This window comes from Euwallacea similis, chromosome 10 (assembly GCF_039881205.1).
Source record: "Euwallacea similis isolate ESF13 chromosome 10, ESF131.1, whole genome shotgun sequence".
NCBI classification, from domain to species: Eukaryota; Metazoa; Arthropoda; class Insecta; order Coleoptera; family Curculionidae; genus Euwallacea; species Euwallacea similis.
The window spans coordinates 1,883,146-1,910,281 of record NC_089618.1 but is presented as its reverse complement, the minus strand read 5'-3'; the positions used below and the strand labels follow the sequence as shown (position 1 = coordinate 1,910,281).

Sequence of the window (27,136 nt, the reverse complement as noted above, 5' to 3'; positions counted from 1 at the left end):
AACGTACATAAAGAGGGCATCAGACATCGACAATGGAGTGCATCACGCTTAGGAAATAAACAACAACAACGGCGATTCTTTTGGCTTCGATTGATAAGAAGCCTTTTGTGTTATTCAAGGAGGAGCGACCGACAAACCGGTCTTGGTTTGAGTTATGATAAGAAAGTTCATAAAGAAATGCACTGATATCTCGAGAACATAAGGAGATATTGCCTTAAAGTAGAAATTACACTAATAATTCAGGCGAGCTTTATGAGCCTGCTCAAGTCAATAATATCCTCTTTCAGTTTCAACTCTGAAACTTCCACTTTCAACAATTACACATATCAGATACCCATGGACCAATTTTCAAAGTCAAAAACGATCCCAGCGCATCTGTTTCACTTTTTTAATTCGGACCAATCGGAGTTTTTGTCGAATTTTTATCCTTCTATTGAAATCTTCAAAAAAAAATCAAATATAGACCTTTTCCTATCGGGCAAAGATTTCAGATGAAGTGCTCATGGAAAAGATCAATACCGTAAAACTTTTCGTCATTTTGCGGACCTAAATCTCGGAAACGCCTTATCCGAAATTCATTAATTACAGATTTTGAAAGGCTGCTGTGCCAGAACCAGTGTGGGAGATTGATCTAGAATAAAATCAATTTTCTCAAGAATATGCAGGGTAAAAATAATACACTGCAAAATGGTTACATTTCAATCGACTACATTTGGTAGTCAGAATAATTCTAAAACCTTCGTTTTATACCTCGCGACGTGTTTGGCGGTTTTCAGTTTTTTTGGTCAGCCAAAAAGGTACAGGATTTTTAAAAAAGTTCGCACTTTTTTTAGGCTATCTTGTGTCTCGGGAATACCACGGTCGTCATTACAATGAAAGGCTTGAAATTAACGTATCTGCCATATGTTCATATTTAGAAGAAAATTAAGCAGTTTCCCATTTTTTTTTGAAACCATAACATAGAATAGAAATGTTTTATTAATCATCAGTTTACGATGCTGAGTTTACAATCAATTAACTTTTATTCTCAACTTTTTAAATCTTATTATAATAAGGAGCGGTATTCCCCCGACTTTGAAAGAAAGTCGAAAATTTTTGAACACACCCCGTAATTTTTTTGTTGACAAAAAAGGTAAATTGCTGAACAGTTCCCAAAATATCAACTAAATGTCAAATCAAAATGCAGTGGGTTGAAATGTAACAATTCTGCGGAGCACTTTTCTTTACCCACTTTACCCTCTATATCCTCGAAAAAATAGTCTTAATTTAGCATCAACCTCTGACCCTAATTCGAGAAGAAACGGCTATTCAAAATCTATCACTTATTATATCCGAGAGAAGCAAAAATTTTGTTGCATTAATCTTTTCCGTGAACAATTTATTATAACTAGATACTTTTTGGAGGCGACAGGAATTGAGTGTTCTACAGAAATTTAGGCATCTACAACCTGGAATCAAGTGTGAATTTTGCAGATTGGTAACAGACTTAAAGCTTCCACATTCGCTTAAGAATTCTCCAAGTGCTTAGCAGCTATGTTCATCTGGCTCGATTTACGAGATATTTAATTATTGCCCATAGTCAAAAGAAAGGTAAACGCACCAAGCATGGTATCGTCGCGGTCCTTGAGAAGCTATTATCTATATTTAATAACCCATCAACCGAAAACTATTACAATCATAGACGACCAGACGAGTGGAATGAACTTACATCTCTTCAAAACCTGATTTTTCTCAGTCTTCGTAATGCCTAAATTTCGTAATAAGGCATTACTTGTGAAAATCAGTGGCGTAACGGCACTCCTCGGGTCACACACGCAAACCCCAAATTAAAACCTTAATCCGGATTATTTGGATTATTTTCTGGTTGAAAGGAATCTCTGGCCGCCTCGAGTGAAATATGGAAGATCCATGCAAATCGGCGTGCCGTGACATTTGTAGCGTTACTAATGCAGTTTTATTTATTTTTAGGCCCCGTTTTCTCTTTCGTCATCTGTTGCGTCTCTACAGGACAAATTGGCCTTGTTTCCCCCCCAAAAAAAGAGAAAAAAATGGCGTCGCTGGTGGAATTACGACGGCTTCCCAATCGTCAGCAATAAACATTCCATCACCCTTTTTGCATATAGAAGCTGACGTGTTTTTACGAAATAAAAATGCTGGCAGACAGAAAATGACGTTGTTTGTCTGTTTATCAGTCTAGACTCAATAAAATTCTTGGCTGATAGTGTAATGGCATAATACCTCTAATAAACTGTATGGGGTGATCTGGTCGTCTGATAATTGCACAGCTAATACTCCTTTTGACCACCCGGTATCCCATTTGCATTTTATTGGTTTAGTTTGGCATGCGACGAAATATGTGATCGATGCATCGATCCAGACTGATCGACCCAGTTACCGTAATTGTTTTTTTTTCAATTTCACGTCACCTCGTGACGTCTCGAGGCTTATTAGATTATTCTATGTGGCACACAATCATATCGTTTACTAGTAAATAGACGCGCAATGTACGGTAATGCGAAAGTAAATTTAAGAACGATAGGAAACTCGCCTAGCAACACGTTAACCACCATTAGAGAATGAAATGTGTTAGTCACGGGAAACTTTATCGATCTGCAAGGTTAAAGTTTGTGGTCACACTTGTGTCGAAAAGCAGCGATTTGGAAATAATTTATACGTGTTAATTTACGCATGAAATGACGAATTGAAAGTCAGAAATTCTAGTCCAAAAATTCGGAGGTTCTCTTTAGGGGCTCTAGACGCGCCACAATGTACATATTTATGTGAGCCACGAATCATTTATGTTTATTTTTAAAGAAAAACATGCTATCAACCAAAAAAGTCCGAAATCTATATCCATTTCTGCAAAGCTTTAATATTCAGGCCGTAGCTACATGAAAAATGACTTTTCCGATGAAATTACCGGAAAAAATTTACTAAAAATGAGAGATTACTCGAGGGGATTTTCTTTAAAAAGCGCATCTACAGCCAGGCTACAAAACAATCTATCCTAACGAGATGAAATAAGAGGAACTTTTTTACTTAAAAATATTTGCAACTGAGTAATTTGATTTCAAAAATTAAAAGTCACAAACAAAACAGTTAGGGCAAAATTTAAGTAGGAGATTCCCTATATGTGATGTCCTTGACTAAAATCTGCTATTATTAATACAAAAGTTTTCTTGATCCAACTTATTACAGTATACCGAATTTCATAATTTTAGTGCAAACCGTTTCGAAAAAACCATGTTCGGAGGTTGCCCTTTAAGGGGTTCCTCTTTTAACCTCCTTTAAAAAGCAATTTTCGGAATATATTCATAAGAACTTATTTTATTAATTTAATCTTTAAAATAATTTTTCAAAATATTTCAACGTTACTTCCGGACATCTTGTATAATATACATATACACAAATAGAATAAATATGCTTTATCGATATCTAATACATCCTTATTCAAAGACTCGACTGTAATTACTTGGATGTGATGAAAGTGATGGACATGTAACGTATAGCAAAAAAGCGGCGACTTTGAAGTTACATACAAGTTCCCCGCAAGTAGGAAACATAGACAATTTGTCACTGGATTTCATGTTCACCGTTGCGATTTTAATACTTATTTAATTTGTCTGCGTTTACGAGGTGGATTTGTGTGCCGATTTCGAATCTTTCCCGCTCATAAACCATGAAAACTACCATGGTAATTGGACCCAGGACGCCGGGGTACCATGAACCATCGAGCAAATAAAACCGTTTTTATTGCAATTTTTGCAAAAAGTGATGGCCGCATGCCGTCAATTTTGGGCGAATTAATTTAATCTCCCGCATCTGCAGACGTGCGTCGTAAATCGTCGTTTTTTGCATTCGGGCTTTTTATCCGTTTATCGTTGGAACCCGTAAAAAGCTTATAAAAGTAAAATACTAAACTGAAGGAGAACAATAAAACTATAATATTAATGCCCGCGCAGTGCGCTACGTGCCTTACTCGGTCCCAGATGCAATCGCGGTGCATGTTTGTCTGTGTGTCTACCAGTTTGCCGACTTTTCTGCACGCCACTTTAACCCTTTGGGACACCAGTCAATTGCTCCCTTTTGGGCTTTTCTTTCCGCTTTTGTACCGAGGCACAAGCGAAACTACCTTAGAGAATTAGACATTTACCCTATCGCCCTCTTCTTGTTCTACGAGTTATACCTTGACACTAGTCGCCTTGAATTTTCTGACTTGGTACCTTTCAACATTTTTCAACAACAGAAGTCGTAAAACAGCCGCAGACCTATGCCTAAGACATGCTTCCCTGCTGCATCTCCTTGGGGGTGACATTTCCCGCACAGCAATATTTGTCAAGGGGGCTGTCTTTCATTCCCAGGAGGTGTAAATACCTATTTGATCTGTAATGACCTCTGAGTGACTCCCATTACATTATCCCTCTTTACATTGCCGACTCCTTAGAAGCCATGATGTCTTGAATGTGTCTGGGCCGGGCACGATATCTTTGGCTCGTCTACGTTCCGCTGCCAGTATTCAACGAGAGAGAGACAGACCTTTCACTAACCCCTAAACATGGTTTAAGCCGGTTGAGGGGTGCTTGGAAATCATACAGATGTGTGTCAAATAAATTGTTGAAGTAGATACATTAGATGTTTGCCTGTATCTTCCACCTCGCCTGCCCTCTTCTTTTTAAACCAAACTCTCGCTTCTTCTTTCGTTATTGATTTACGGGTGGGACGGGGGGTAAACTCAGCCGGTCGTAAGTTCAAACTTTATGTTTCCCTTTACGACCGACGACCATCTTGCTCCCGGCTAATTGCAGGTGATTAAAATTAAGCCGGCCTTAACGAGCCGCATTTAGTTTAATTATTATCAATCACTGTGGTGCCGCCGCTATACAGGATGTTCCATAACACAGATTACTTATGTAAAAATATTCGATTTGATTGAATTTACCGATATTCAAAACCAATACGAGTATAAAGCCTGTTAAATGTTAATTCTCTCGGATTTCCAATTTCTTTGGATAAGAGATTCTCTGGGGATTTTCGGAGATTTTTGTCGATTTTAACGGGGTTTAGGGGTTTTAGCGATTTCTTGGAATTTCCAGAGATTAGCAATTTCATGAAAGTTTTTAGTGTTCTCTTCTCCGCTTGCTCGCCCTCCCATCACAGACCTTTCTGGATTCTTTTTCACAACCTGAAGGACTTGTGCTCCTTCGGGAGCCACACAAGATTATTCAATATAATCTTGATTAAGTTGATACCTAAACATGAAGTTGTGACTGAATCACAAAGGTAATTTTTTGGTGGTAAAATTTGCAATTTGAAACAATGAACGTCCAACAGTGTCATTGAGCTGATGATGGGATGGCGGAAGCCTGTAAACTCTTAGGCCTTGGCTCTGACAAAATTGCAACAAATTAATAGAGAAATACGACCAACAAAAGACAGTCGGCAATAAATCGGCTGAATGTATACACACGGATATATAAACTCCCTTTAATTACGTCGAATAAATGACCCTTTTGGCTTTATGTATGGCCGGGATTGCGGCATTGTCTGCTTGGGTTCATGCACCTTGATGGCCGGACAGTCTGAGCCATCGCTTCCGGTTCTATGATGCGCACAATATTAAAATCTTCTAGTATTTATTGGGTGCAGCTGCGTGGAAGCCGCGCACTCAATTTTTCAGCGCCTCTCGAACTTAAGAGATTTTGACAACAAAAAAACAGTAAAAACGAGCCTAATTTTCCAATTTCCCGCACTCATAAATTCCAGCCGTTCCTGAATAAATCTTCGAAAAAAAATTAAATATCTAATTATAGTCTGTTTAGTTCGGATTTCTAAATAATAGCCGCCATGAGTTATTTCTTTTGCGGCGAAGCGTGTAGCTCTGGCTTTAACACTGCTCTGGGTGTCAAAATAAACATTTGACTAGATTATAAATGCGACCTGTCTAAGAGGGTCCCCTTCAACCAGAAAAATGCACTCATGCATTCTCCTATCAGTCAATTACCAGCCACAGAATTAAGTTTTATTGTTAATTAATCTTATTTAAAAATGTGGAAAATGCCTATTTTCGTAACGTTCTATTTGTACAACTTTCCCTTGACATCGAAAAAACAATAAAGGAGAGACAATCTGGAGAAATACACTCTAGCTTAAGGGTATCAAACCCGATCCAAATAAACCCATTGTTCAATAATATGCAATGCAAAATGGAGAAATCAACTCTAGCCTCAAGGCATCAAACTCGATCTAAATAAATCCATTATTCAGCAATATGTAAAGTGAAACTTAGAGTCTGGCGCCATCTAAGAAACGACAGGAGGGGCAGCGTTGAAACTGAAGTGAATATCGGTGGCGCCATCTATGAACCGTGGCAGTAGTCTTAAGTATACAGAGACGTCTTCGACAAATGCAAGACTAGAGGTTTATATGACTGAAGGTAAATAAGTTAAGCCAAAAATGTAGTCAAGTTCTTAAGTGGAATCCAAAATCAAAACATATTCGTCTCTCCAGGGGTGATTCTGTATACATTTCATTTTGCCCAAATCTGCTAATGCCAGGTTTCCAGAATAAGTTTTAAACAGTATCTTAGTGATTGTCCCAATAATTCCCGAATTATTCTCCAATACTGTCATTTTACTTTCATTGATGTGTGTTATAACATTTTGGTTATTATCTCGAGACTTCACTAAACACCTTAAAAATGTAAAATCATTCAGCGTAAAAGCTGGAGGGCCAAAAAACCTCTGAATTCTTCAAACCTCATAAACTTTTCCGAAACTTCGAAAACTCTGGGGCGCACAACATTCCAGATTTTCCAGAAGTTCTGCCAAGATTTCAAATCTTCGTTCGTAAACTCACATTTCTGCGTCGAGAGGATACGTGCTTCTTCCCTTTACCGCATTTTTATAGAAATTTTGATTAAGTATGATAGAAATCAACTGACATCATCTAATAGTGTCGTAATTCAAGGAAAAATAATGCCAGATAACTACGACGAAGTGGTCTTACGTGATAAGCATTCCATAAGTATATTTGAAGTTCCAAATTTCAAGCAGTCTCAGCGATATTCTCTTAAATTTTAAAAAAGATATATCTATAGGGCTTTTTAACTAGAACTCGATAACAATGATCTTTGAAAATAGTGACTTTTCGGAAAATTTACCCTAAAGATTTTCTTACAAGTTCATGGTGTTCACCAAAAGAATATTTCTTGTTAAATTAAGTAATTAAAGTGTAAATGAAGTTGTTAATTGAAAATTAAATGAAGAACCGTTTCCAGTTTTTCGTTAACTTAATTAAAAGTCGAAATTCAAAGAATCAAAAATGGCCAACTTTAAAAAATCCCCGTATATCGAAAACTAATACTTTATTATTTTTTATTTGCCAAAAATCTCTCTTCTCTTAGTTGGCTTTCATATAATTCACATAAAATTTCAACTCCTGGAAATTGAGAAATTAATTCTCCTATAAAATGAAAAATAGATCATGGCACCATTTGGATATAATGATGGCACTAGGAATTATTGACTCTACTGAGTATTGATCTGGATACCAATTATTATCCGACATAAACCAACATAAGGCTGATAGACTATTTCTTTTTACATGCTCCGTCTAGGCGTCGACGGCTTCGCTAGACGAGTTGTTTGCTTATATTACAAGGGTCGATTTGAATAAGTAATCGCGCCAGCCCTGCGGTCTCACATGGGCCAAAAAAACGGAGATAATTGCCGTCATCCAGTGGAGGCTTGACCGCAACCGGCCAGACAAAGGGGCGACTGCAACAAAAACAAAGGACGATTTCCCGGAATCTGGAGTCTAGACGGGCAGTGCTGAAGCCCAGACATCGCTCTTGATAAGATAGCGATGTACAGGGTTCAGACCGAGTGCATGTGCATCGGTGCACTTGAAGACCACAAACCGGACGATCGTCAATTCCACCGCGGGTTTATTCTGCCATTAATTAACGATAAATCTAGGTGTCCCTATAAAGAACGTCAATTCAGGCTCTCAGTGCCTACAAAGTTTGTTATGTCTAGCCGACTGGAGGGCATCGTAAAAATGAACCGGATTTATTGCCCGACAATGTTCCACACTTACAACAAATGATGAAAAGAGTTTTAAAACCTATTAAAAAAAACGGGCGCTCTATGACAGCTTTATGTGGCCCATAAAGTCTGGCCAGAATGGAAACTTTTTTTTTTTCGTTCTGAGCAGTTAAAGTTGTTCGAGCCGGAACCCGAATTACGGTGTCGAGAGGTTAACAGAAACCCCCAACCCTTGGGGCTTTTGTCGCCGGCAGATAGAAATAAGGCGTTTGGAAAAAACGAACCCCCCTGCGGGGAGGAACGGCTAGACATTCAGACCACGATCGATATAGTGAAGCGAGGGGGGAAACTAAATCTGGAATCCGATGGCGGCTAGACGAAGCTGGAATAAGGGCCTCTTATGCGTCTAGACGGGCCGTAGTCGCTGCTTTGCCGATTAATCACTGTGGAGAGCGAAATGTCAAAACTTAGTAAAAGTTACAGGTAACGTTTAAAAAAAAGCTAAGCAGAATGTTTCCAAACTTAGAGAAGAGACTTATGAGTAATACCTTGACGGGAAAATTTTCTGGGAAAAATCCACTTAACTGAGATAAAATTTCGTTTTTTATTGCTTTTGAGAAACATGGCGCGTCTGATTTACCCAAAAGTCATTATTCAATATATTTTTAGTCACTTCCTCATCTCTAATTTGTTTTTTATCCCTTTTACCTCAACGAAAGATTTTCAAAATACTCGGAAAGAGGCGTAGACTGATTGATACCGCCTTTTAACTTTGTATACAGGATGTCCAAAAGAAGGATCTCGTGAACGGTAATAGATACAGATTTGGCTAAACGGGAGAAAAGTTGCGCATTCAAAGGAATAGTTCCCCGGTACAAACAATTCTACAAAATTATTTCAAAATAATCGATTAAAAAAAATCCCGAATTATGGGAAGAGATAAATGAAAATTGACACCATTTTTCCATTGCAATTTCTCTTAAGTTTCAATGCGACAGTTCTGGTTTTATCCTATGGCATTAGTCAATGGTTTAAGCATAGTATCTTCCAAGAGAAACAATTTGAAATCTGTTTCGCTTCGCGTCAGCGGCAATCAGCGTTCGATATCACTTCCGGCACTTGTTACATAAATAACTATTGAGCAACATTTTAAAAATTTTCTACATATATTTTTGGACTCTCAATAGCATTTTCGCAGTTAGGAGAAATATACCCCGGCCTGCTCTACCTGCATAGCGGGCCTTTAAAACTCGTCTGACCTAGACACGGCTGCCTCGATATACTCGCGTCCTTATACTCTTTCTTTTTCCCCCCTTGATAGCCTTTCCGCCATGGGGAGCAATATAAACAATTCCCAAAATCCCCCCAGCAGCCCCAGGAAACATCACACAATTCAATTTTGGACGCGCTCGCGGGAGGTCGATACGTTTCGAGACGAGAGAGGGCTACATCAGGCGCGGCTGTGACGTCAAGGCGTTAAATGTCACTTGTCATAATGTAAAGCGTCTAGACCCCATTGGAGTTGCGTAACCTCTATTTATAGCATACTGGTGTTTCTTGTTAGTTTTCCCTTTATACGTCGTGACACGTCACCTAGAAATTAGAGGTGACATTATGAAGTGTCACGGTTATAAATTTCAACGACGAGCTGTTCACGGGTACATATCGTAAAAACATCACTTTACGAAGTTTTTTAATTGAAAGAAATTATTTCTAGGCAGAGTTAGTGGGGGAACTAATTCTATTTATGTGAATGGCGTCGATTTTTCATGCTTCCCTCTTTTACTCAACGACGATTCATCTTCATTACCACTAATATTATCAACAATCGTATAAAATGGCAACTTTTTTCAAGACAATCTTGCGAAGGTGTCGTAAAAAATCCGAATTTCCTCCCGAGACGCGGCTGGAATGAGAAATGAGGTGAGCAACACGAACTGATGGCAGATAAAAAGGACTTTTTAAGATGTCAATTTAAAGTTTCGCCGAATAAACATCTCGAGGGATTTTATCTTCTTCGAGATTCACTTCAAAATCACGCACCTTTTATTTCCCTTTCCATCACTTTGCACCTGTACTAATCCATCCCCCAAAGGACAAAGACACTCGAGGACCTTGTTCCAGTTTCCCTCAGTTGGGGGATCAATAAACTCGTCAGAGACACTCTGGGTGTGAAATATCCCCGGTTACTGGGAAACTGATAATGGCAGGCAATTTTTTCAGATAAGTGCTTAAAGGGGATGCGGATTAAACCCTTTACAGTGTGAGAAAGCTCATTGGAAATTCTGGTTATGTAGGCCTCTGGATCCACCCCTGGAACGAACCTGGGGGATCGATATCGGCGTCAGACGTCTGTCTGGCACGTGATCTCTGTTTCGCCATTATGCCCAACATGTGTCGAGAAAAATGCGTCTGGGGCAGATATGCACGGCTTAAATTAACCCCTAAAGACCCTTCACGATTTATTTGCAATGAGATTCTTTCGGAGTATTACATTTGGTGGATTTGGAGCATCTAAGAGCGTTTAGATGGAACGCCTATCTGCATACGCAAAAAGAGAAAAGCAATAAGGTTCACTGTTTAACAGAATCCCTTTAAAGTAGAAATTTTTGGAGATTTCTAAAAAAATTTGAAGACAAATTCCACTCATGTAAATATTCCTATCTTTAAAAAAAATCGTTGATTTTTAGGAACTTTCGGAGATCTGTCCTCATATACTTTGATGCCAAAAATTCCTGATTAAACCATCGGAAGATATTTTAATTTTATTTTAATACTTAAATCTAATTCATATTGTCCCGCTGTTTTTCATTTTATTTGTGAACAGCAGAAAATCGTTATTTTCCTAACAAGTACGGAAAGTAATACATACGGCACGATGATTGCTGTTGCGCAAAACCGAACAACGTAAAGCGGAGTCAGCCAGTAATTGAGTGCAATAAAGATAATTTCGTACATGTTCGGTACTAGTTACCTACATAGCAAGCGAAAAAAGTAATTTTTAACGCACGAACGTGAAATGAGTCACAGGCGAGAGCAAGAATCACGCGAGTGTGTTTTTGAACCATGCCGAGAAATTGAATTTGATCGTAGCGATTCTCAGTACAATGCATCTGTTTTGTAGGCTATGAAGTTCTTATATAGGTTTACACACTGTATACAGGGTATTTCAAATTCGACCCTCACCATTGGGATCTCGGAAATTGGAGAAACCATTTTTATTTTTTTTTAGTGTTATTTGACAAGGAAGATGAAATCCGTAAGCACATTTTCATTGCCACTTTTTCTCAACTACACGATGACATATTCAGATTTGCCATCCGACGTTTCGTCTTTCGGCTACCATTATCAACTTTATTTTTTCTTATGGGTGCCATATTGGATTTTTCGACAGAAAAATAGTGCGTTTCATTCTGATTTCCTTAATATAAAACTTCTTATAATTTACTTTTTTAAAAGCCTAAATATTGAAATAAAAAGAAATATTACATAGTTGGCCTTAACTTCATCGAAAGACTTTTTTTTGTTTGCGTTATATGACAGAACTCCTCAAACGAGATTAGAGCGTGCGCAGATTTCTAATGAAAATGAGCTTCAGAAATGAAGAGAAACGAGATATGTTAAGACTTTAATACAAATTTGATAGGAACAGTACGAAAACAGCTCAAATGTATTTTGAGTTATATCCGGAAAGACAACAGCCGCATAAAACATTATTTAAAACTTTGGATCAACATTTCGAAAGAACCAAACTCACTAAACTGACCAAAAACCTAAAATGAAGTATGGAAGCAGAATGGAATAAGATTTTCAAAGGTACAAAACTCAGCTAAATGTTGATCCAAAGTTTTAAATAATGTTTCATGCGGCTGTTGTCTTTCCGGATATAACTCAAAATACATTTGAGCTGTTTTCGTACTGTTCCTATCAAATTTGTATTAAAGTCTTAACATATCTCGTTTCTCTTCATTTCTGAAGCTCATTTTCATTGGAAATCTGCGCACGCTCTAATCTCGTTTGAGGAGTTCTGTCATATAACGCGAACAAAAGAAAGTCTTTCGATGAAGTCAAGGCCAACTATGTAATATTTGTTTTTATTTCAATATTTCGGCTTTTAAAAAAGTAAATTATAAGAAGTTTTATATCAATGAAATCAGAACGAAACGCATTATTTTTCTGTCGAAAAATCCAATATGGCGCCCATAAGAAAAAATAAAGTTGATAATGGTAGCCGAAAGACGAAACGTCGGATGGCAAATCTGAATATGTTATCGTGTAACTGAGAAAAAGTGGCAATGAAAATGTGCTTATGGATTTCATCTTCCTTGTCAAATAACACTAAAAAAAAAAATAAAAATGGATTCTCCAATATTTAGTTTTTCTCGGATATCTTCGGAAGTACTCGGAAAATTAAAATTTTGAAAATGGTATTCAATCAAGCGTTCGATTACGCAACTTTGCCCCCATTTAAACTTCTTCGTACCTCCTCTAGTTTCCGAGATCCCAATGGTGAGGGTCGAATTTGAAATACCCTGTATACTGATAAACGGTTGTCATTGCCCTATCTTCATTAATGGAGGTTTCTATAATTTGCTTCCAGCAACAATTGTAACAGATGTTAGCTGTAGCGTTCTTTTGTGTAGTCATGGCTTAGGGATGCAGTGTTGACTGAAAGGGGGGTGTTTTGTTTGAGAACTTGTGTTTAATTAACGCAAATTATTGCTGGTCGCGGTGCATCGATCAGCGCCAATTACTCGGCTTAATAGCGTAAACATTTCACGTAGGTACCTAATTTCGTTTTCCGGTTGCGCGACCGTACGATTTGTCTTTTTTAGACGACAATTCCCCCCTACTCCCCCTAAAAAAAAGAGTGTAATAAAAGAGGGTCTAGACTATCAAGGTCAGCAATCAATTAACAGATTTGAAGAAAAAACGTATGCGGCATTAATGATTGCACCGAGCGAGTGTGTCTCGGACTGGTTCCGAAAAGGGGGAGTCGGAGAACAACCGGTTGGGTACTTTGATTCATTTTTCATATACCCGTCGCAGTTTAGAGGTACTAATGACGGTTTTACAACCTCCCCGGAGACCAAACAGCACTGCCATAATAAAAATCTGGATCTATTTCTGGCACCTTAAGTTTATTATTCGTCTGCACCCGTTTTGAAAATAGAACGGTTCGATCGGCAGCGCATTTTATGAATGGGTTTAGTGTAAACCAATCGGTTTACATTTCGTCTGGATCGAGCGCTTTTTCATGCCATACGAAATTATTTGGAAATAGCCAGACGTCGCGTCGAATTATTTTTCGGTAAACAAACGGTCGTGAAAAATAGAAATTCGACTAGGACCACATAGCTAGAACTAGTCGACGTCTATTGCGTCAACGCCAGCTGCGTCCTATCGCCGTGGCCGTTTCAAAATAACCTCTGGACACTCTTTTTCCACGATTTCGGGATCGGGTTAGCCGTGGCCTAGACAAAACATGTTCACCGTTTCGCCATTGTTCGATCTTCGTCGAGTAACTATTCTAATATCGTAAAAACTGATACCTTATAGTATTTTAATCATCTCGTTTTGTGTACGCACATGGAGTCTTTGGAAATTTTAACTTCACGTTTTTGAGTTATGTCAAACATGGATCTGTCAAACACTCATCTGTCAAACTACTAGAGACACCTCGTGACAACTATACAAAAAGTATAATATCCATGGAAATGTCGAAGTAAAGACAAAATATTAGTCAGTTTCTTAGTTTCACGGAAATTATTTTCCAGGTCAAGTTGTCAGCACATTGGTCTAATGAACCTAAACTGAAAAACTAAACTAAATTTTGGTGGATAATCAGTGTGTCCAAGAAAAGGATGTCAAGAATACGAATCTCGTAAAGGACAATAGATACAAACTTGGTTAGTGCGAGAAAAGTTCGCATTCAAGGGAGGACTTCCACCATGCAAACATATCTACATTTTTTTATTTTTGTTCCCGAGCTATGACAAGAAATAGATGAAAACTAAAACTACTTTTCCATAGCAGTTTTTTATGAGCTTCAACATGATAGTCATGGTTTCGTTCTCTGACATTTAATTTGTCAAGAATGATCAGCAACTTTTGTTTCTTAATACGGACCTGGAAAGCTTTTTGTCGATTTTAAGACAACTTTTTATTAGAAATTCATTTATGCATCTCATTTAGTGATTTACACAACGTTTTGGTGGTCATTGGTGGCTGAGTTTTTTATAATTATCCTTTATTTTAAAATCATAAGTGAGTTTAATATAGTTAAATGACATTTCATGGAGAATTCTTCCAAATAAAGATGTTTTCTTAAATTCTTACTAGTACATTCTTCATCAAGTAAATTTCTGCTGGTTTTGGGGAGTACTTATTATACTGTTTTGTTTGCTAATCTTCCTATATTCCAATATCTCTTGTAATGTTTTAGATATAAGTTTTTACGCCTATTTACGCTTTTTACAAAGTGCCTTAAAATCAACCTGCATTTTAAAGGCTCCAGTGCATCAATTGGTGAAGTATTTCACTACCAAATTCCATTTATAGTCAGTGATGTTGAAGCACTGATTATGGAATCAACGGAGGCATGATAGTATGGAAATTGAATGTTAAAAAAACTGAAAAAATTTCTGAAAATAGTTCCATTTCTCACAATATACTTCCCAGACAATTCTAAATTTTTGTCCAAAAATTTGTGACAAAATCTCTTCTCTCCTTGACGAAAATGATCGATACTAATGTGGATCTGTTTACTCGAAGTACGCCACTTCACCAGAGTTTTAAAATTGAAAGATCAATTGATATTTTTTCGGAATCGACTTGGGGTGATTCCATGGACCCCGAAGGCAGATGTAGAATTTTTGTTTGTTGTGTTTAGAGATAACTACGCTTTTATGGATTTGATAATTCTGGATTTACTTTTGGCCCATTCAGTGAGGCGTAAAAATCACAATAGAATTTCCATATAGTATATTCTTGAATATGTGAAGAGGATTATTACAAAGGAATCACATCAAAAAGTAGTTCGTCATGTATTTCGTAGAATCCTCAAGCTAAGTAACATTTACGTCAATCCCTGTAAGTGGTGTGCTTGTCCAATTTGGGAATTCAGGTCTGTTATTTTTCAGGTGTGCTTTCAAAAATCAATTAAACCTTCTCATTTCACGTCTTTTCTCCAGTCCTGTTCATCTACCAGTGGTACCATATAAACCATTCCATCTGAACCTTGAATCAGTTATACGGCGCATTTAGCAATTATTAGCAATCTACGTGAATTTATCGGTGGTAACCTTTGATGCAGTCGGATAGTTTTTGTCCGATTACCCATACTTTTACTGAGCAATTGCCTTCAAATGGAAGTAATAAAGCAGTCATCTAGACGCAAAATAATGGAAAGTGCAGATTGTGATGGCCTTGTTCTATTCATTCGAGAAACGAGATCTATTCTCGTCTAGACGGCGCGATTGCTTAATATGGGCAAGTGAAAACTTGATATTCATCGCAGATGATTGAAGAGACATCGACCAAATTATGTAACTGTGCTTGGTTACTGAAGACTTCTACAAGTATCATTCTTGGTTTGGGTGGTGGACCCAAAAATGACCATTATTATTCTCCAGGGTGTATTCTCGCCCATCAGAAGATGGTCACGAAATTTCGTCGCCGCCCGAAAACCGGACAACCGCGATGCATTTATATCGGCTTATTTGCCAAATGTTATGACCCTTTGTTTGCCAGCAAGCAGTTCAACGTCCATCAGAGTCTAATTTACATACCGAATGTTTAAAATTTCAAAGTGAAATCGAGCAAATTCACTTGCCTGGTTGCGCCTCCCCTCTGAAAGTCGCGCCCCCTCGGGGGCGACCTTCAGGTGACCTCAGCCCGCGCTATCACACAAAAACAAAACGGGAATTTTATTTTGTCTGGTGCGCCCGACCGAATCTCGAGACTGCATTTGCAGACCGGGCTTGCAATATGCAAATGTCTTCCCTTCGTCGTCGACGAAAAACGAAGAAAGGAAGACCCCAAAGTGCAGGTACACGTAAAAATCCGGCCTCCGTACGTGTAAGGGGGCCCCTCGTGCATTCGGAATGATGCACTTGTCGCTTTCGGCGGGCCGGGTTCTCGAAACGTGTGTCGCCAAAAGGCGAGGCAAAAGGGCCCCGAATTTACCTTGCAAATTAGTTTTACGGCTGACATGGCCGGATTTTATGACCAGGTTTTATCCCCCCTGGCCCCTTCACAAGTCACATCAGTTCGGGCTTTTGAAGATGGAATTTTAATTTGGACGAGGTGTCTACATGTTTGGAGAGAGGTTTTTTACTTATCCGATCTTCATTAGTCCTAGAAATTACGTCCCTGACCTGGAAATCATGAAGGATCACATCGGAAATCGTGATGGACCACATTGGGAATCATAATGGACCCCATTGAAAATCTTGAAGGATCACATCCACAAAGGTGCTATCGGCATATGCTCATTTTGGTTTCGCAAGGTGCACAGGGTACCAAAGGTGTTAATACACCAATTTCTACAATATCTGCGCCTGTATTAAGCTGGAATTTGTCTATTTAATACATGAGGAACTGCTCTTGGTCCAACCTACAGTCCAATGAAATAAAATGAACATCAACGGAACATATAGCATCGTCAAGACGTTCTTATTCGAAAACATATTGTTTTGTATTGGCTCTATCCATATTGTAGTTCCTATGTTACCAATTCTAGTCTTATTTTGTGTTTGTCTTCAACAAACAGATTTTTTCTTAGGACTTTTCTATTTTTTTTTTTGGTATTTAGTTTTTTCTTGAAAAGTTTGCCGATAGTATGGAGTCCCTTTGGTGTTGCAGCCGTCGGTGTGATCGTAGGCGATTACCCCGCCTCGCCGCCCCTCACCACCCGCCGATTGCCGCCTTCGTGGGCCGTCGCGGCGTTGGCAGCGGCAGCGGCGGCAGGCGCCGTGCTCGGCCTGGCCTCGTGTCTGCTGCTGCGCCCCCCGTGCCGCGGGCGGCAGGACGTCGCCGCTCCTCCAACCGCCCCTACTGTGTCCGCTGCCGCCGCTACCGCAGTCACTCCCGTAAGTTTTGGTGTTTGTGTGCCGCCGCCTTTACTAGTATGCATGGCGCTTTTTATTTCACCTTTGTCACAATTACTCGAAAATCTGAAGCTAATTTGATTTCGTGTAAATGTGAATGATTCACTGTCTGGCACGTTTTTGTTGGGGCTCGCCAGGGGCGTACTTGAACATTTTTCCGACAATCGTGACTGACACAAGGCGTCCTCTAATCTAATTTTTGAAGCGTCATCCCAGCCTGCCTGTGCGAACACTGAGTAATGCCACTTGATAATTAGTTCTAGATCATATGTTTTGTTAGAGAAATTACGTTGTCTGAAATTCCGATTTTTGGAATTAAATCTGAATTAGATCATAGTAATTACAAACGTATTTGGTTGATTAGGCAGACGTGTTTGCAAATAAGCTTTTTTCAAAATTAGGTAAATGTTTGCTCCATTATCATCAGAACTCACATTTAAAATGCGTTATTGTTCGATCGTAGAGGGCATTACCTGGACTCAACTAAATTCGCATTGTTCTTCGAAGAAAACAACAACTTCGGACTTTTTAGCGCGGGCCTGACAGACGAAAACAATTAATTTTGGTAAATATTAACGTGTCAGTTACCCCCTTTATGCATACATAGATATTTTTATGATGTGCATGGGCTTTGTTGCCGTTTTAATTATCGTGTCACGTTATAATTAAAACGAAAAATACGTGCGGAAATTCGGAATCGAAAAACGACCCCGCGCCTCATTGTTCGGAATTAATTTGCTCCTGGCGAGCAACAGATGGGGCAGTGGTTGGACGTTTCCACTGCACTCATTATTTATCTATATTAATAGCGGAAGCCATTTTCAATCCGGTGGATTCGAACCCTAAAGATCCCTGTAGGTGTTAATAATAATCACTTGATCTGTGTAATGTTAGAAACATAAATGAATATTGTCACTGTGAAATTTTGAAATAAATATATTAAAAACTATCGGAGCTATACGTGAAACTCGAAAAAAATAAATGAATTTTTTTATTATATATAATGAATTATATGTATATGTATATGTTGTCATGACTAACGGTCCATCAGACTAACGGTAAAATGCTAATAAAAATTGATAAGTGACAAAGGACATTTTTCAACTATAATACACTGTCCATTTGAAGACCGTAATTATCAAAAAATCACAATGGTATTTACCTGATAGGTGCCATAATTGCCCGCTATCTGTAGATTATTGCCAGGCAGGTATCAATCAAATGTATCAATGTCAAGGGGAAATGAAATTTTTATAGCAGTTTTTAAACATGTCTGGACCCAGCAATAATAAAATAAACAAAATTTCAAGAGAAAGTGAAACCAAAAGTACTAGAAATTATATAAACGGTACGTATAGTGCCAATTTCCTTTATTCGGGAAATTTTCCAATAAATAACATTGCTGCCTCAAAATAACCAGATAATTTTGAATTCAAATGTGTTTGCTGCACTTCTCAAACTGCATTTCCTCATTTTGATATTTTGTTTTCGTACAACGTACTAAAATTAACTCATGCAGCTTTTAGAAAACATGCTGTCACGCAAAAATTACCGATAATTTTAATGCATTATTACCCCCAATATTTTCTGAAAATTTTAAATTATTTAAAATATTTTATTCTAAAATCTGTAGAAGTCCTGCTAGAAAAAGAAACCTGACATTGCATACAACAATTTTGGAAAAAATCATCTTCCGAACACATAGGATAGACATGCAGGACGTACAAATCGGTCAATTCCAGAGGTTAGAAAGTGGGTGGACACCAAGCATTGTGGAGAGGATCGCGCGTAAGGAAGACGAAGGCAATCATTCCTGCCTGGAAATTCCTGATCGCAATATTTTTTATATATTATTTATATGTTATGTATATACATACATTATTCAGATAATAGGCCAGTCTCAGATCTAAATGCAGGTAGCAAAGGCCAAACGCAGACAAGGGATTAGGAACGAAAACATTGAACACGAGTGAATAAGTAGGAAACGAAACTGTGGACATGTAATCAAGGCAAGAATAGAAATAGGAAGGAATCGAGCGATAAGATTTGATCGGTAATTCTGGATGGACAAAAACCCCACAGTACACGGGCATACAAGATCTTTTTGAACCAAGCTTTTGAAGGGACAATGAATACAAGGGATGTATTCAGGCCATCTCCATCAAAGGATCACGAGTTCAACATTCTCTTTTTCCTTGCAAAACGATAAACCCGTCCTGAGTCGCCTTCTTTTTTCCTCGACCGAAATTGAGTCTTCGCCTTCATTTTATAAGTACCGGGTCCGGTCCGCGGTAATTACATATTGTCGGGGTACGCGGCGGTACCCGTCACCACCGCTGACCGCTTTCGCCAGAACACGCATCCTCCATATAAGTCTGATAATTATTATCAGACACAATCGACCGATATCACCACTACAGACAGACAGACAGACAGACAGAAACGTAACCGCCAGGTTTATGCCGTCGGCCTTACAAAATGTCGATGCGCGGCAGACGGTAGCTAACCTGTAATGAGGTCGATTAGTCTCCTATCCGGGGGCTTATTCCTCGGTTAAGAAGGCCCCTCATCACTGACAATCCTAAATTGTATTGTCACAGAGTTCTAGAATCAGCAGATCTTACTCGATCTAATCTCAGATAGTTTAAAAAACTGTGCAGGAAGTCGAAGGGTAATTTGGATTGAGTTCAAGAATAACGCCCCTTGATATCGTGTTGGTTTTTTTCTGCGGTCGCCGCTGACCATTGCGTTTAATCGTCGGACCCAGACAACCTTGCTAGGTCGTCTTAACACTTGGACTTAAAATACAATTGATTCCAAACTTTCGCTCTGAAAAGAATCCAAAAACATCAACATTTATAAATTCCCAGAGTTAGTTTATGCTTTGGAAACACAATGTTTGTAGTTTACGTTTGCTATGGAACCACGTTCGGGAATTGGCTGTCTCAGCTAACACCAAACATCGCACATAAATTCCTAAAGGTCACACCAAACCAGCATCGACCACGAAGTATTTGGGCCGTGTTGGTGACGCACTATCGGCCGGCCATAACTCAAGTTCGGCATTTGGTCAGTCGGCTTATCGCCGACACCATCTACGATTTTTCGAAAGCTTCAGGTTTGTCTCCTGCAAATTTATGAGGCCCGGTTTGTATGCGCATGTATGGAGGAACCGAGGGTTCTTACTTGCAGGAGAGTCTTTTGCCAGCAGTGAAAATTTTAGCTTTAGAGAACCCAAATAGCAATTGAAGTTCCTGTTGAGATATTGCGACTAACAATAGTTACGTATAGGTTCCTGTAACTAGTGACGTCTAAGAACGGTTTTATTACCACTTTGTTACTAAAATGGGGAATGATTTTCGAGCATCCGCTATATGTCGACTACCACTTTGGAACCATACCAATTACGCTTCCGTTATCGTCCTGGGTGTAAATATGTATTAGCTTAATAGTAATTATTGCTAATTGTAGTTTTTTCATTGCGGCTTATAGAGATATGACTATCCTTGTGATTCTCAAGTAACTTTTCAAGTGCAATATGTCTGTGAAGATGAAATTTCAAGGCAACGCTTCAGCTTTCTAGAAACATCATCAGGTTCCTCATAACACCTGCAGTGGGTTTTTCTAATTTTTTGATAGGGGGCGAAATAGTTATTTTCGCAACACGTGTAGAAAGTGGCACTTTTTTGCAAGACACTGCCGTTATGTGAGCGATTCAAAGCGGAGGGACACTTATTTTAAGTAATACGTCCTTACAACGGTGTAGTCGGATGGGTAACAAGTTGAAGACAATGGAACTCTCTATCTTCAAAAGAAAAACATCATCGTTTCGATTATGGTTTAGTCGTCTTCAAGGCTATCTTCATGAAGAGAAGTAGTCAAATTTAAGACACACAGATTCGGAAACAGATAAGATGCGTTTCAGAGACATATTCAGCTATCAGAAGTGCAAGCATTTCAATTGCCCGAGCGGATCACTACTTGCTCCCCCTAAGCCCCAATATTTCAAAAGCCTCTTGTAAAATAAGATAAGGAGTTTATTGTCGTTCCACTGTAAAACTTATTACACTATAGAATGACTACAACATCTACATGTCTATGAAATTAATTAGGGTAATAGAAATTAGGAATTCTCCAATTTTAGAGAAGATTGCCTACGTTTAATTTTACGGTTAACAGTGATTTTATGAGTAACGAAAATTTGAGAAAGAAATGGTACCGACTGATTCGATTTGGAATTGACATAGGAACGGAGTGGAGAAATCCAGAATACTGAATTCCAGAAGTACCCAAATGGAATAGCAAAACTAATCACCATGACGGACAACTTTGCATTCCACTACGATCTCTTTGGAAAACTGACAAATTTCGAAACTAGGCCAAAAGGTTATCGTCGCCCGCATTAATGAGCCAATTTTAAACATTATCGGAGGCGCGTAATCATCACACGGAAGATGATCGCCACACATGTCGTAATAGAATTCTATTTTAATGTTGATTCCGACATATACGAGGCGTGCGCAAAAACCTCTTTGTCTTGAATTCTCAACATTAAGCGATATTCGGAATTTGAAAGGTTATCACTCGGGGCCATTGGAGCATTTTGTATACGGATGGGAACTAGCGTGCTGGCATTAGTAAAAAATGATGCAACAGGGTTGCCTAATTATTATATAGTCAGTTCCCCTATTGAGAGTCATGTCGTCTAATATTGATCGGAAAAAAGCCGATATTAGGGATGAATGGGTCATATGAGCGAGAAGAGGGTGTCTGGATTTATGGCCGCCAGGGCCGGGCTCTCCACTCTTTACATCCTGTTTAATTTTCCTTGCAGTTGTTCGAGTCCGATTCTGTAGAGGGCGGACTGCGCCTCCATTCAAGGGTGCGGTATTGCGGCAGTGGTTAATGAGGGTTTTCCTACAACTGCCTTGATCGACGAGGGGTGCAAGAGAGGGTTCAGTAGACAAAATTGTGTTGTCATGGGGTTTTTCTGCAGCGGTAAACTGATGGAGGTCAGAACTATTTACCTTCTCACTAAGCAAAAATAGACAATATTTACCTTATAATAATTTGCAACCGTAAACAAATACAAGGCGCCTGATGGCGACATTTGGCTGACGGCTAATCGTTAATGAACTCATTTTCGACTGTGCTTAGTCACACTTCGTTCCCGAATGCTATTCAAATTGACCATGATTAATTCAAAAGCGACGATTACTGTTTGAAAAGTAGATGGTAATTAAAGCCTTTTTCGGGTCTTAATTTACCCCATCAGACGACCTTTGGCGCAGAACCGCCCAATTAATTATTTACTACTAAGGATTCGATCCAGGCTTCATAGTACGTCTAGCCAAGCGGTTTTTTGCGTGGCCCCGTCTGTAGTCTGGATCGATAGACGCGATACGCATTGTGGATGACGCACTAGACTGGCGGCCTCTATCACTCCCAAGCCCGAAATAACATCAGAAATCGTCCCTTTAACTTTAGACAACCCTAAGCAAAATTCAAATTGATGAATTGAGATCTTGAGCCAATGGCAATACCTATTTACAGTGGAATTAAGGAAGGTGTTTCCTGCCTAGGAATAATGTCATAACTGGCATGAACCGGAATTGGAGACAATGTTAATTAGCAAAGTTTGAGATTTTGCTTAAGCTAAACCGAGAGAACCTAGTTTCGAATAACGCAAATGATGGGTGTGATGTCATGATAATGCTTGCAATTTGAAGCAGGTTGATATTTTAAAAGTTAATTTGCTCAATGGTTTACGTTTTTTTTTTTTAAGAAGAGCAAATATACAGAGCGAAGAGGTTATTTTTTTCATTGAGCAATATGTCCTTTCTAAAAACACAGTGACATAAAAACAATATATGAATCAATTGACCCTGTTTCGATAGACTATACAAACACGTGTCCTCGCCTATAAGCAATGGAACACAAAATGGAAAAACCCAGTCGATTTTGTTTAGAATTTCTCCTCTATTTGTAATCTAGGCACGGAATTTTGCAATGCTATACCGTCTACAGCCGATTAGGAGAGGTGCCGAAACCTAATTGGAGACCACTTAAATGTCTACTCAAAAACAGTCACGTTTCTATTGTGGCAGTAGACAGGAGGGGTAAAGTTTTTAGATCCTCATTTTATTTGAAATATCGTAGGCCAAATATACCCCAAATTTTATACGCTCAGGAAACAGTTAACATTCAGTTCGCTTTGCAATTGCATAAGCCAACGGAATCTCAATAATTTTCCATGCAGAAGGGGGATTTCGATGTATAAATCGGACGTTGCATTACAATTTTGTCAATGAACGTTGCATTGATTAGAATTGCATTTCCGCTGCACTCCAACGTTAAACACCTGGCTTAAATTTAAGGACACTTGCCCGAACATTTGCATGCTCGTATTCTGAGGAAATTGCGAGTCGTCGCTTGTTGTTCCTGGTGAGACAAACTATCTTCAATCTCTGAGCGAACTGTCAATAACGAAATCCTCTGAATTAAATTAATCACTTCCTCTATTTGTTCTACCCCATAGTCATCATCATCATAATCATTCGTCACCACCTGCTTTTCCTCCTCCTCCATAATGATACTATATCAGATAAGTTATAAAGCTTAAGATAAAGTTTTTCTCTCGTGAGTAGATATGATATACTTAGGTGAGATAAGCAGGCTAAATTTTTTTCAGATACTCAGTAAATAGTACATTAAGTTAGGGGAACAAACACTTGCGGCGTTGTTTACACGAAATTTTGACATGATGTCAGATGATGGCTACACACGTAGGCATCGTGTCATTCATTTAAATATGGAAAATTTTCGGTTCTCTGAAGCTTATCTTTAGTATCTTCATTTGTCTGGCGACTTTCTTCCTCCAGGTTTGTACTTGATTAAGGCTTAATAACGACAGTCGAATCTTGTCCTAATCTTCACGGTTAATGGAAAAAACCAATTCCACAGAATTTCTTTTTTCTTTTTTTGAAGAAACTATACAGTTGCAGTTCGTATGTAATGTATCAAGAAGCAAATGCACTCTTGTCTTGAATTTTTTACCAATAATCTTTACAGTTCATTTACTATACGAAAGGAACTTTATAAAATTTCCCACGAGTCACGTTCTTTTCGACGTAGAAATTACATAAATGTAGTTCGGAGGAACTGAAGAAGCAGATGCAGTTTGCGGATTGCACTTTTGCTTCATTTTCTCCATCTAAAAACAGTGCAATCTGCACTCAATTTTCATTCATAAAATTCAATTAGTAGTGTTGCTGGTGTTGCAAGACAACTTTTGCGGATGCTATAAGACAACCGCGCTCGATACTATTTAGTCGAATAATTTTCTTAAGGAAAACCTGAAAACCTAGAAATTTTGATGATATAGGGTTTTCTGGTATAGGGAATCTCATGCGCAATTAATCAAGTTCGTCCGGTTGTTTAGGGGGCATATTCCGGACTTTCAACGTTTGCATATTAGTAATCGTTTTATATGCTTTTACGCCAATGACGACTAAGTTAAAAACCATCCTCGCACATACAAGTACATAATAACACTAATTTTAACGATAACAACCGTGTTTACAGACTGTCTGGGATTTTTAATGAAGGTGACGCGATTCTAATGGAAACGCGCCAAAATCCCCATAACCGACTAGTTTCCCATGCTCTAACGGTTCTATTTGATGCATACGAGAGAATAATAGAAAACGGTCTCGAGGGCAAGGGCACGGAACCCTTTTTCGTGTCCTAATTAAATGCGGCCCTCTAAGAAGATCCCTTGTTATGGTAATTTCTTCATAGGCGGAGATCTAAAAATCCGGCCAGCAGCAGCGAAAATAAGATGACTCAGTGGCGCAAAGCTCATTGCAAGGTCGCTTACGTAACTTGAAGGTTACCCAGTAATTAGTATTGCTTGGCTAGTTTATTGTGCAAAAGCCTTTTTTTATTCTAATGCGCCTTGGTATAGTGCGACCTCGTCTAGGCGTTTTTAATTTGAAGATGCATTTAAGAAACTATTCGCAAGTAAAATTGCCATTGTTGTGAAACCTCTGAAAGCCTGCCCTTGGGCTCGGGAAACAATTTGAAAGTAAAAGCTTAGACTAAGAGCTATTGGATATTGCCACACCGCCTTTTCTATTCATGCGAGCAATGATTCTTTGTTGCTGCAACAGTCTCTCACGACGGTTTTTTTTCTCGATCTTGCTTGGCAGCTTTGGCTGTGGTTTATGGGCGATAGAAGAATAGTTGAATGTGGGTTTGTCTCTCAAGAGCTTAAGACTGATGAAATTGCATAATCACAATTAGTATTCAGGAAAAGTAGTAATTTGTAAATTCCAAATATTCTAAGCCAAAAAATAGACGCGAAATTAGGATGCGATTCCAAATGCACTAGCAAGAAACTTTTAATTAATATATCACGACCGGGTTAAGCTTTTTCGCCCCTTGACCCAGGATTATGATCAATTTCGATCGGCTGAAGGCCGGAGATGATTGGCTGAAGTGAGTTTAGGGTTGTTCGCGTTATGCGTAACTCAAATGACGTATTTGACCGGAAAATTGTCAACAAAATAGAAAACCTTTTCACTTGTCCTTACTCCCCATCATATTCGTTCGAAAGCTCTCTCATTGTATGCGCTGCTGTTTTCCATTTAAAAGAGTGAACACTTTTCTTCTTTGAACGGACGTTTACTAAAACATTTCCAGAGAATCATTCGAGCATTTACACGTTTTTTTCCAAGAGGAAAAGATAAAAAAACTACTGCCTGCATAAATGTTTGCGCCGTCACTGAACTGTAAACGCGGCACGCCTCTTTCGCCCATGAAATGAAAGTAAAAAAGCTGTTTTCTAAAAATAATATTGAATGGAACACGATGTAGAGAAGTTTGAATTATAGGAATGAGTTATTAAATATTTTATTGAAAATATTGCGATAGACAGCCAATGCTTTCCTGAAAATATTTAGCAGCAAATTTTCTTATTTAAACAGGGGCGAAACTCTTGTTCCATGGATATCAGTAGCATGCTTTGCACGAATCGGAAATTTGTATGTATAAACACCTCTGAAGAATTTTTTCATTCGAAAAAATGTTATACGCCAATGATTACCGGGAAATACTTTGAAAGAAAACTGCTCTGCATACAGAAAAATGTTCACATTTCGTCGATAGAAGCCAGCATGCGATACGCAAATTTGAAATTAAATGTAAGACAAGCATTTGTAAAGAATTTTTATTATCTGGATATTTTTCACTTGAAAAAAAAAATGATACGTAAATAATTTTTTTAGAAACTGTTTTACACTAAAAGTCCTCAATAAAGAGAACAAACTACCTGTTCTTCCACGGAGGACAAAGACGTATGAAGGGTTCAGCTCCAGATTCGCCCATCGACTAAGATTTGTAGACAATTTAAAATATTTTGATACTGTCAACGATATTCATAAATTATCTTGTGTTAAAGGTACACTATAGATATAATTTTTAAAAAATCGCATGGAAAGCACGGGCTGAGTGACTTTAGGAATAAGAAGGGCAAACGATTGCATCAGAACATTTGTATGTTTGTAAGCTGAAAAAACTTGTGATACGCCAATGAATTTCTGAAAATATTTTACAATAAAGGTAGTAGAAAAACATTGCGTTTTTACATGGAAAGCAGGAGCGTGAGCTAATTTGAGTTTAATGATTGAATGAGTGATTTGAGGTTAGAAAGAAGCAATTGCAAAACTTTTTACTGTTGATGATTTGAAAAAATGTTATGAACATCAAAAATGTTCTGGAACGCAAATTTGATTTTTTTTCTATTGTTGGTCCGTATTCGAAAGTTATCCTCTATATTCTCCTGTTTTTAATGGTATAAAATTACAGAGAACCCTGAACTTTAAAATGCGTGCAATTCACAGCTGTTTTTTGAGTATTTAAATGCAAACTTTCTGTATTGTTTTCATGTATTACAGCTTTCAAGAAGGAACTCTGAATAAG

At 38.4% G+C, this 27,136-nt stretch overlaps 1 protein-coding gene across 2 annotated transcripts in view; it reads left to right on the top strand.

Annotated features, from left to right (window-relative positions):
• Positions 1-27,136, top strand: part of LOC136411722 (uncharacterized) — a 68,817-nt gene that overhangs the window by 23,053 nt on the left and 18,628 nt on the right. The window contains exon 3 of one of the 2 annotated variants that reach the window (XM_066394396.1): positions 16,911-17,137. The exons of the other annotated variant lie outside the window; for it this stretch is intronic. Coding sequence (XP_066250493.1) covers positions 16,911-17,137 — 227 coding nt within the window. The remainder of the gene's footprint in view (positions 1-16,910; positions 17,138-27,136) is intronic. 2 annotated transcript variants of the gene reach the window in all.